The sequence below is a fragment of the Pituophis catenifer genome, unplaced genomic scaffold, assembly GCF_029215685.1.
Source record: "Pituophis catenifer annectens isolate HBS135680 unplaced genomic scaffold, rPitCat1.0.hap2 SCAF_8, whole genome shotgun sequence".
Lineage (NCBI taxonomy): Eukaryota > Metazoa > Chordata > Lepidosauria > Squamata > Colubridae > Pituophis > Pituophis catenifer.
The window spans coordinates 46940081-46952508 of NW_027256888.1; the positions used below are offsets into that span (position 1 = coordinate 46940081).

At 34.5% G+C, this 12428-nt stretch overlaps 1 protein-coding gene across 1 annotated transcript; it reads right to left on the reverse strand.

Annotated features, from left to right (window-relative positions):
* On the reverse strand, positions 1-12383 carry MFSD8 (major facilitator superfamily domain containing 8). Its single transcript, XM_070948360.1, has 12 exons — positions 12157-12383; positions 9708-9799; positions 8622-8665; positions 6038-6278; positions 5094-5207; positions 4182-4326; positions 3682-3740; positions 2887-2995; positions 2104-2238; positions 1769-1872; positions 1429-1685; positions 1-410 (listed from the first exon to the last, which is right to left on the reverse strand). The coding sequence occupies exons 1-12, from the start codon at positions 12228-12230 to the stop codon at positions 195-197; spliced, it is 1590 nt and encodes a 529-aa protein (XP_070804461.1). The 5' UTR covers positions 12231-12383; the 3' UTR covers positions 1-194.
* Between the last annotated feature and the right edge of the window lie 45 nt (positions 12384-12428).

Below are 12428 nucleotides of genomic sequence, written 5' to 3' on the forward strand. Positions count from 1 at the left end.
TCTTAAAACTGCTCCAAAATAATAACATTTACTATATCACTGTCATTTCCACTATTAAACTGATATAAATCTGGTGGTAGAAATACTGTCAGTCCAGGTGAATGATAATTCTATGAACTATCTGCCAAAAATGCAAAATAGTGAAAAGAGCAAATAATGATTAAAGTAAAACAAGACTGAGCAGAGAGAGGTAGTTAGGAGAGCTGTTCTTGTAGGTTCTCGTATCTGACTGAAAATGCTATAAGTCTCTTGTACACCACTTCAAGTAGTAAGAGAGAAAGTACGACAATTCCACAGATGAAACCAAATGCCCAGCGGGGTCCTAAGGAACTGTAGAGTTGACTGACAAATACCGGGCCCAGAATGCGTGCACCACTTCCACAAGCAGTTAGCCATCCCATATAAATGCCCTAAAATAGATCAGATTGCATTCAGTGTTAATGACAGGTGTTAGCCCTGAAATATTCAAACAAAATCTTATTTTTCTCCCAATTTTGAAATAGCAAACTACTACCATCATTGTCATCATTAGTAATAATAGCAATAGCAGTATTAGGATTTATGAGATGGCCTGATTGTCAAGCAACTCGAGGTGGCATATAAACTAAGTTAAAAATAATATAATATTAAAAGAACAAATTATCAAACAACCTGTAAGGAAATACAAAATTTAAAACAGATTGTAGCATATTCAAAAATTAATGAAACTCCTCTGCCAAAGGCCTGATGGAAGATCTAGGTCTCTATAGGATAACAATAATAGCTTTTAGTAAAATGGTTGCTGTCCCAAAAAAATCTCACTGTCCCTCATACACAAAACATTCAGTAGCTCAGCTTTACTAAAAAGTTTGATAATCTGAAGGGATAAAAAAATTATTTAATGAAATAAGACAGGGGTGTCAAACTCGATTTCTCCACAAGGTTCTCCGTCAGGGTTGTGTTTGACCTGGGGGGGCAGGGAGGCATGGCCAGCTCAACATCACTCTTGTTGGGGCCGCCTGTGGCGACCCAAGCACTCTACCAGCAAAACGGACTCCCGATCTCCATTTTTGGCTGCAATGGCCTCCTGCAACCCTCTGCCGGCGAAAACGGAGCTCAGGAGCATGCAGCTCTCCCAAGCTCCATTTTCGCTGGCAGAGGCACTGCGGGCCAGTCCTTCACTGTTTCCAAGGCAGCCCATATCTAAGCCTTGAGTTTGACACTCTTGAAATAAGACTATTACAGGAAGCAATTTATAGCTGTACTCCACCAAATCATGTGAGCTAGATGATAAAATATACTGATACTATGTAGTTTTATCGCTTAACCAAAGCATGACAAAAAAAAAAAAAAAACCAATTCCAAGCTCAGTAATCTACCACTTAGCAACTTGTTTGCCAAAACTGTTAAATTTGTTTAAAAACGTATCCGCCTAAATTTAAATCTTACCTGAGGTGTTGGTCCTAAAATTTTTGAATATAGAGTATATGACATCACATTACAGGCTGGATATCCCAATCCTATTAGAATGTCAGAAGTGATATACTGGCCCAGATGAATTACTGGAGTATAACTGCACCAAGATTGTATACTAGGACATCCTGTTGCTTCAGCTGTATTATTGGATGAAAATTCAATTTGTGACATCCACAAAAATGCAAAGGTTTCACCAAAGATCTTTCCTGGAGTAGAATTATTCCTTATGTCTGAAAACATACAAATAAATACTATATATGGCCACATATATTCATCAAATATCTTAAAATAATTCAAACATTTAAATTTATACCTGCCCATTGGATATTAGGTAACTGATTCCCCCAAGGCAACAGAACAAAGAATCCAACCAAGATAATGACTAGACCTCCATAGAGGATTGCACGTTCACCAATCCTGTTGAATAATGAAAACTAAAATTACAGTACCTATATTTTATCCAAGGAAAATTTTCCATATTGAAACCCTGAGTCCTTTGTTCGTAATGATTTAAGAATCAGTGATATAAATTTATCACTATTGGAGAATGCATTTACATACAGCCATTTGAATTCTAGGACTTATCCCTTTTTTTGAAACCAGATTTTTGTGAAAATATACTGAAACAGTATAACTTGAACATATTACCTTTTAGAAAGTTCTTTAACTGCTAAAAACACAACCACTGATTCGATGCCAACAGCACCAAGAATTAAGCCATTGACAAACACTGCTTTTTTTCTGGTCCATGCATACATATCCATTGTTAATGGTGTAGCTATGCTAAAAAATACAATAAAAGATGTATTAAATTAAATATAGTAGAGAACTTTCTGAACTTCAGTGTTCACCAACTATCTAATTGTAACTAACAACTCTGAAACTGAACAAAAACTGCATGAAGCATTTATACTAATAGCAGAATACAAAAATCAAGTGCTACGAGAAATGTTTCAAATTCAAAATCATTTAAAGAAAGATACTGGTCCTTCAAAAAAAAATTCAACAATAAAATACAAATTAAAAACTCAACTTGTGATTTATTCTGAATTCTGAACATAAAATTAATTTCATTACACATACACATACAGGCTAGAAATCAGGAAACCATGAGTTCAGTTCCATTTTAGCCAAGACAGCTAGTTGGGTGACCCACCTGACAGGATTGTTGTGGGGGAAAATAGGAGAAATATGTGTGAGATATGTGTTTGAGTTATATGTAAAACGTAATAAGTAATAAAGGTGAGATATAAATAAATAACACCCCAAGTAGGATGGCTGATAAGTGATAATTCATGTATGTCTGGATGTATTAAATCTGTTATGGTAGTAAGAAAAAGCTATTGTAGGAAATGTTGCAGCAGACTTTAGTCACAAAATTATGAAGAAATGTAAGAAAGATTATTTAAAAAAAAAACACCAAATACTTACGTTTCAAAAACTGCAAAAATAAATAGAATAACAAAGAAAAGAATGTTTGTTGATACCACAGCCACATGATCAATGTATCGCTGATTATCTTGAACCACTTCATTATTTTCTGTATTTTAAAAAAAGTTAATCGATAAAATAAAGACCTCCATAGCATTGATACAGATGCAATTATTTTATTTTGAGAAAATCTTAGTTCATGCAATATGTATGAGTTTTATGGACATAAAGGAGATGCAGCTCCCTTAGCCCTCTTTAATGGCAGAACGAGACAGAAAGCTCTAGCTAAGTATAATTTCCCATTTCATTAGAACATGGTATTACAGCTGATAATGAATCTAGCATGTACATTAGAATTATAATTAACTGCACCTTTCCAATTTATTGCATGAAAAAAGAGCAAAATATTAGAGTTTGTGAATGTTGTTAGTCACCTTAACATGACAAATAAAATTCAAGCTATGCATTTACACAACTTTGTGTTGTGCATTAGTTGCACCCTTTCCTGGATCAGGAGTCCCTGCGCTCAGTCTCTCAAGCCCTGGTCATCTCATGTTTGAACTACTACAATGTGCTCTATATAGGGCTGCAGATATATTCCTATCCACGACAAATTGCAATCATTAGTGCGTGCTTATGAACCACCAAATCTAATAAATTTGATCTGAAGTTGCAGTTAATTGCTCATACTTGAGACATATATCCCAAAAGCTATCGCCTACATCCTTCACACATTATCATTTGACACTATTCCTACCTATATCAGCAAGTATATCAAAACATATTTCAAATTACCTTCAGTTTCAGTATTAATACTATTTTGTGGTCGTCCCATGTCATCTACCTGATGTTCTCTAAAAATTAAAAGATTGTGTGAAACAATAATTAAATATGCCAAAGAAACTTTCAATATAATTGACAGTTTTGTGTTGAAACAATGTTATCTGGCACAATTCTTTGTTAATTCAGTTATGCAACTTATCTTGTTTATGGATCAAGTCTTATAAACACTCTGCATAAATAACTTGAGAACAGAATAGAAACACTTGTATGTTATTTTAGAAATTTATACTCATTGATAAGATTTAATAAATTTATCAAACTAAGATCTACTGCAATATTATTGATCAAGAAATACTAAAAACAACTACAAAATCCACAAATTACTCTTCATTTTTTTCTTGGTTCATAATAAGAACTAAAGAAACTACATGGACTAAGAAGAACAGAGATTTTATATACAAATTGAAAGACCTTTCTTTTAAACATTCAGAACTTTTTAAATTTTCAATTACCTAAATATAGCAATTATCAGAACAATATTAATAATTCCTAGAAGACTTCCAAATAAAACTGGAGCTGTGTACATGTTCAACTGAAGATAAATTGTTTTCCACGAGATTCCATTTTCCCCAATAAGTGAAAAGAGAGTCTGAAAAACTAATAGAAAATATAAGTTTATGCAACTGGATTTTAACAGTAAGTATGCCCGAAGTTTATATATATATATATATATTTGTCTATGTAAGTTTTCACAGGTATATATGTGTGTATAGTTAATATTTCGGGTTTCTTCCCGTGTAAGGGGATATGTTCACAATTACACGGGAAGAAACCCAAAATATTAACTACACACACACACACACAGATATATATATATATATATATATATATATATATATATATATATATATATATATATATATATAAATGTATATATTTTGTATATAAGTATATATATGTGTGTGTGTGTGTGTGTGTGTGTGTGTATATATATATATATATGTTATATTTATATATATAAATTTTAATGCAGCAGCTAAAAATCGAATGTATTAACTAAATGAAAAAAAATCAATTAGTAAAGTGTTCAACTTCTGATAAAAAAAAATCCTAAATAATAAGTTAAATACCTGTAGTTCTTTTAGTAGTTTGTATTAATATTTTTCCTTGACACGCACTGCTTCAAATTTTATTTATCAATAAACTGTAAAAAAAAACTAAATGAAAATTGGAGTCTGAAATCAAATTGGAACCACATTGTGTTCCTTAAACTCAAGCCCTATTTATAAATAGTCCTGTACTATTACTATGGTTTTATATAACAAATTAAAGTTTAAATATGTACACATAGATTAAAAATTTTTTATCCTGCAACTGATTAATGAATCACTTGAAGAAAATGAGAATACAATGTAGGTTTGTACCTGGTCCCAGTATGAATCCCACTGCCTGGCAAGCACTAGTGTTTGCCATGGCATTAGTTCTTTCAGTAAGAGAGGTGGCACCAGCAATATATGAGCGAACTACTGCTACATTTCCTAAAACAAAACAAAACAATGTTTATCTGGAAAACCTACGGCACATATCTATTTTTAATCATATGCATAACGTAGCTAAAAGCCCAACAGTATAGTATGCAAAATCTTGGTCTTTTGTCTTCTCACCAAATCTATTTTTAATAGGTCTCGTTATTACAGAAATTAATAACTAAAAAGATGCAAAAGAACCTTTATCGTGAAAACAATTAGTCAGAAATATCAATGAGCTTGAGAAAATCTTTTAGAAACTTGTAATTAATCAGAAATACTTATTTCATAGCATCACTCAGGTGTGAAATCTGAGTAAATACCTTTGAGCAACTGTAGTAAGTTCCTTGCAATTTTTTTCATATGAGAAAAATCCCTAAACTTAATATGACTACCGGTAGTACTTTTAGACTGATATCTTAGGGAATCTTTATTACACTGATGAGTCTATTACTTAGAATACTGTACTTTGTGGTACCTCAATTTAGGAGACTCTCTAATCCTACAGAAAACCATGGCACAAGTACCGTGTTTCCCCAAAAATAAGACCCTGAATTTTTTTGAACCCTGAAATAAGCACTTGGCTTATTGCCATGCACTCAAAAGCTCAATTGGGCTTATTATTTTATTTTGGGGGAAACAGGATTCTGGAAAAACCTTTCAATCTATATGTTGAGACAATCAGTAGGATTATACTTTTACTCAAGAGGTTCTCAGTGCCAACTTGTTGGGGTAGAAGGGATCTCAAGGGCCTGAGATTTTGATTTCTCTAACGAATAGTTGAATTGCCTTAAATACATGTAGCTACGAATCTAGCAAACTTTAAATATTTATAAAATTACCTGCGCCAAACCCCACCAATGCTCGAGCAGCTAGCATGTAGTATTTGTTGTGTGAAGGGGGCAAATGGACATAAGCATAGAGGAAATTGGCAGCTATTGAAATAGCAGTTGAAACCACAAGAGGTTCTCTTCTTGGCCTGCAATTAGACCACGTTCCAAAGAATGGAGAAGCTATCATCTGACCAATGCTATATGAAGCAATAATCCAGCCCAGAAAACTTGGATTTGCAGTTTTATCTATCTATGGAAATCATAAACACAATTTCAACAATATTTTATTAATCAACAGGATACCGTAATTAAAAATATTCAAGTCTAAGAGATATTATGCTACTAAAATATAGGTAAATGTTAACGAAGAGAACATTTTTAATTACAAGGTTAAATTAGAGAACCCAGCATTTATATATTAAATCTTGCAGACTATTAGTTGGTAAATTAAGCTTATTAATAACTTATAGAATAACAGTAAACTAGTATGGAAACTGACTGAAGTTTAAATTTAAAACTAGTCTATCAAGACTACCTTCCCACATTATAATAATCACAAAAATAGTGTTTTTAGCAGCATCACTATAAGTAGATAAGAATACACATTCCAAATTGTAAATGAATGGTTACTGAATAATTTATATATCATTGGGTGGCTGGTACAGTTTGAAAAGAATCAATGGCAAAAAATATTTTGAAGGGTTGGTGTCATGCATTTTCCTCTTTTTCTTTATTACTTAGATTTATAAACATCTTTTGCTCCAGAACTTAAAAATGGCAATCAAAACATCAATGCTCTAGAATAGGTTAGGGTGAAGATATTGATTTGCTCAGTCACCCAATCAGCTTCCATAACTGACAGTGGACTTCAGCCTGGTCCTCCATATCCTAGTCCAACACCTAAACCATGGGTCTGCAAACTTAAACACTCAAAGAGCCATTTGGATTCTTTTCCCACAGGAAAAAAAACACCGGGAGCCACAAAACCTTCCCATGACTGACTATTTCTTGACTGGCCACAAAACTAGCAAATGTAGTTGAATTAAACGTTCTGTTTTCTTCTGAAACTGGGAGTTGAAAAGCTCAATAAATCGCGTGCCGGCAGTGTTGCACATTGGCGGTTGTGACATATATTTTGAGTGCCAGGGAACCACAGCATAGGGGTGAAAGAGCCACATGTGGCTCCAGAGCCATAGGTTGCTGACCCCTGACCTAAACTGTTGCACTTCAGTATGATTCTATTATAGCTGTTCCTCTTTTCCATAAGATGATTCTCTGAAAATTATGATGTTGGTCCTCTTTAATTATGTTGTAACTCAACTGATTCCACCATTACACTAAAATCTATACTCTCCTATATTTTACCATTTTATATTTCTCCAGAAAATAATTACAATGGTTGCTGTGTCCTGGGGCCATGTGACCACATTTTGCAATCTTCTGACAAGCAAAATCATTGGGAAGACAGATTCACTTAACAACCGTGTTACTAACTTAACAATTGCAGTGATTCACTTAACCACTGTGCTAAGAAAGATCATAAAATGGGGCAAAACTCACATAACTGTCCTGCTTAGCAACTGATGTTTTCGGCTCAATTGTGGTCTTAAGTCAAGGATTATCTGTACATTATGTAAAATAATATTTGAACAAAAAGATTTATTTTATTGATAAGGCCTATAGGCTATTGTAATAACTATGCAATTCTCCCTCCATAATCTGGATTTTTAAAAAATCAAATCAGAACCATAAATCTCAATGTAAAACCAGGAAATAATTGCAATTCATTCCCCTCAATTAAAATTATTTCATTAGTAGAGGAGAAAGATGGGGGGATATACATTTCCATCCTTAAAATACTACTTTATTTCTATACTACCCTTCCCAGCTCATGGAAATTTAATTTTACATACACTAAAACAAAACAGATTAAGACATAACGTACGCTAAAACAACTATCATGAAAGCCAGACTAAAATAGTGAATCTTTATATAAATTTGAAGGCCTGTAAATATGGAACCATGATATTAATAAGGACTGCTTTCTACACTCCATGGGCAAAAACTCATAAAACTGTCTTCTAAGTCTCCACCAACCCAGAAGCCAAGACTTACAATCATTGTCTATTCCAGCCTTTCTTCTTTGAAATAGAAAATTTGAAATAGAAAACAGCAATTTGGACACAGTAAATTATTTGCCTATGTTCCCCACAAAAAAACCAAAGTTAAATATAATGATCATATGTATTTTAAGCACTATAAATAATTATCTTTTCATTTGGCTGAATAAACTCATAGCATTACTTTATTATTTAGTACTTCAAATTACAGTTGATCCCTGGCAACTGCCTGGACAAGTCTCTGCAGTTTTCTTGGTAATGTTTTTTGAAATGATTTACCAATGCTTCCTTCCAACAGTTGAGAGGAAGTGGCCCAAGGTCAATTAGCTGCTTAGTGCTGAGAGCAGGACTAGAACTCATAGTATCATAGTTTCTACTGTAAGCTTGCTGCTTTAATCATGACACCATACCACTGCAGCTGTCAGATGCCTAAGTTAACATCATGTAAATAAAAATTTAGGTGATTCACAAACCTTTTGAAGATAGGGCCATATTGACATAATGACAATAGAGAAACCTGCAACATAAAGTACTTTAGTTATTTTTCTCTAGTACTTTTTTGCCACCTACTGATCATATTCAGAGAAATAAAATTATGGAATTACATACAAAAACCAGGAAATTATTTTGGAAAAAGAAAAAGTCCAAAAACTGCAAATTATTTTAGATGTAATATTTAACCTTGTTTTGCAAACTTTAATGACTTTAATGATTTTCTAAGAAAATTTAACTACCTATAACTAAGCTATATGTTATCCAATGACACTTGGTTATATAGTTTAACTACAGAAGGGAATACTGTATGTATCTTCCTGAAATATCTACCTTCAAGAAAGAGGAATTCAATCAGTAGTAGGTGCATATGTGGAACTGCTTACATGGAACTATATCACTATGAAAACTCTTTAATGTATTGTATACATTATTCAGTTTCTTTTAATGAAAGACAAAAGATGTCATTATTTATCATCCATTATACAAGATGATCCAGAAAACTAGAATTCATACCATTTTACCACAAACCACAATATTAAGAAAAAGTCAAGATAACTACATAGGACAGTTTATGAACACTGACTGTTTTTTTTAAAAAAGTGAGGAACAGTGGAATATCTAACCCCATTCAGATTCCAATATGCTAAGAACTACATAGTCTACATGTTACAACAGATACTTTGTTGCATTACCTCCCTAACTATGACCACAGGACATATTGGAAATAGAACCATGCTACTGATTCTGCTGGTGAGCATTTACTTCAGCCAGGCTTAATTCCACCTGGTTCTACAAGTTTATGAACAAGTTCCTGAATTTGCATATTGTGACAGTTGTTCTTCCTTTGGTGTTAGTTTATAATGCTATTGTCTAATATTATTTTGTTTTTGTTAAATCCTACATAAATTACTATGTTTAACTTACAAATGAGCCCCCCAAAATTAAATAAAACACAGTTCGCTCTATAAGGAATTTCTATACAATATTTTAATTAATATCCAATGAAGTAACAAGAAACAGTATTATATTAAAACACTGATGACTGGTTAGCAAATTTTACGAACCAAGACTGCTGAAGAACATTGTAAGATACATTATTCGAATGGATCTCCACCGGCTCTTGTATTGTTGCAATGTTTCCGTAACATCCTTAGATCTGTAATAAACAATATTGTAATATTAATGAGATTAATGTTAACATGTCAAATATTCATCATTCTTCAACAAATTCTTTATTCAAGTGTTAGGACTATATGTTGTTATATTTACATTTAGTCATTTATTCCTACCTTTGTATGATTGAAATCATTCTCTGATGTATGTCATCATATATTGGCAATGTCCCGTTCTATTTTACAACAATCAAATTCAACAATTGCTATACAAAGCATGAAATGGACACAAATCTGATATCAGAATGAATTTCAATACAGACAAATGCTAAATCTTAAATTTGGGTAGAAAATAACAAAGACATGAGAATAAGATGTGGAGGATCACACCGGACAGCAGTTTATGCATAAAGAGATTTAAAGTTGATACAGCAAATGTTTAGAGGATAGTGCTGATTGGAATATATAGATGTCAGCTCCTCTCCCTAGTCATATTTAGACCTCCAGCTATCCCAGCTGAGAACAAAGTGAGCTGACAGGTTTGTATGATGTTTGTATGATTTGGAGAGGGGAAGCACCTGGGCATATGGGATGAGGGCACTGAATGCTGGCAAATGCATTACATAAAAATGGTTACATTATCTGGAGGTTATATGGAGTCCTTTGACCTGAAGGAAGAATGTGGGTGTCGAGGTTCTGGGGTGTTAAGGAGGGAGCAGGCAATAACTTTGTCAGGAGGAAACAAAGAAATTGAAGGGACTTTTAACATTGATGTTAACCCCTTTGATACAGGCCAGGGCAAGAAATATTGGCATGCAATTTGCAAGAATACTCTGTATGAAACAAGATGATGACCCAATCACTATTTGTAAGCTGGGTGGCCATATAAAGTTATGAAAGATAAATATATAAATACAATCCTAGGCTGTATAAACAAAAGTCAGGGGTGAAATCTAAAATTTGTTACTACTGGTTCTGTGAGCGTGGCTTGGTGGTGGTGGGGTAATGTGACTGGGTGGGCATGGCCAATTTTTAACAAACTTTTAAAACCATTTTTTAAATGTAAAACCATGTAAAAAAAATGCTTTCAAAGGTTCTAAAAGTTTTTTTCTTTTAAATGGCTCTGGCGATCCAAGCTGAGTTGCCTGATTAACAGGCAACTCAGCTGGGATCGTCAGAGCTTGGATGTCAGAGCCATTTAAAAGGGAAAAAAAGGCTCTGATGATTGCGCGGCTCAGCTGGGCATGGGGGGGCGGGGGCAGGGATTTTTGCTACCAGTTCTCCAAACTGCCCGCTGCCATTGCTACCTACTCACCCGAGCCGGTCCAAACCGGGAACATTTCACCCCTGACAAAAGTATTTGCAAGAGCAGGAGTTATAGCTCCTCTCTAATTTGCATTGGACAGGAAGCATCTACAGTACTGTGCTTTAAGAAGGTAAGGGTCACAGGAGGGCTTGGACTGTCAGGAATTTAAGGTGCCACACTAGTCTTACTCCCTAAGATTAATCAGGTTTCCCTCTAGGGAAATAGATAGATAGATAGATGACACACACACACACACACACACATATACGTACACCTTAATACACTCAATGTTATGCAATAAACACCATAAAAATCACTATTCAATATTACCATATGGCAGAGGTCTCCAACCATACAACTTTAAGACTTGTAGACTTGAGTTCCCAGAATTCCTCAGCCAGCCATTCTGGGAGTTGAAGTCCACAAGTCTTCAAGTTGTCAAGGTTGGAGACACCTGTCATACGATATTCTGAAAACTCAAAGAGACCTGAAATTTATATTTAAAAAAACAATTAAAATGTCTGTTTCAAGTACACACACACCCCATTTAAAAATATGCAAAAACACCTACTGTACCTTATCAATAAACAGCCTTGACCTTCCTACATATTTTATTAACAATGCAACAGACAGTAGGTCAAAAATCTATTAAGATTATATAACCCAGATGTATTTATTTAGCCTAGATGTCACGCAATCTGATATACAACACTAATAAAACACATTACACATAAATACAAATACCATGTATCATTTATATTAAACAGACATCACCGATTTTAACGCCGATAGCATATCACCATCAGTTGTTTTGGTTTCTTATATTCATGTAGCTATTTTGCAACGCGTATTGTCATCTGAGCTTCAAAGCTAATTTCACTAGCACTACACTACACTACACATTACTGTAGACCTCTCCTTACGCACCAAGGCGAGCAGCTTGCGAGGAAGGTTAATTTATTTATACTACAATTCTCCGCATCTTCAGCGTGAGACAACTTGAGTTGCAGAGGATTTTGACTTGGACTCCATCGCTTCTGGAGTCCAAGTGGATCCCCTGGCAAATAAGACCCGAGAGCGGTGGCCCCTATGCACCTTTCGTCTCCGTCTCCGTTCAAAAGAGGCTGCTCCCAGTCCTCGTTTGCGGGCTCCAGAACAGCAGCAGCCATGGCCGACTTCGAAACCTCCGAGTTTCAACCTCTCACATACGCAGAGCCAACCCTCCTACATACTCCCTCTGGCGAGGGAGCACCCGAACCCTCGCCTCGGCTTTCTTCCTCGGCTGACTGTCACGTGGCCAAACACCAAGCACAATAAAGCGAGTCAAGGCAACTGCATATGACAAGCAGTACTTGGACTACAAAGCG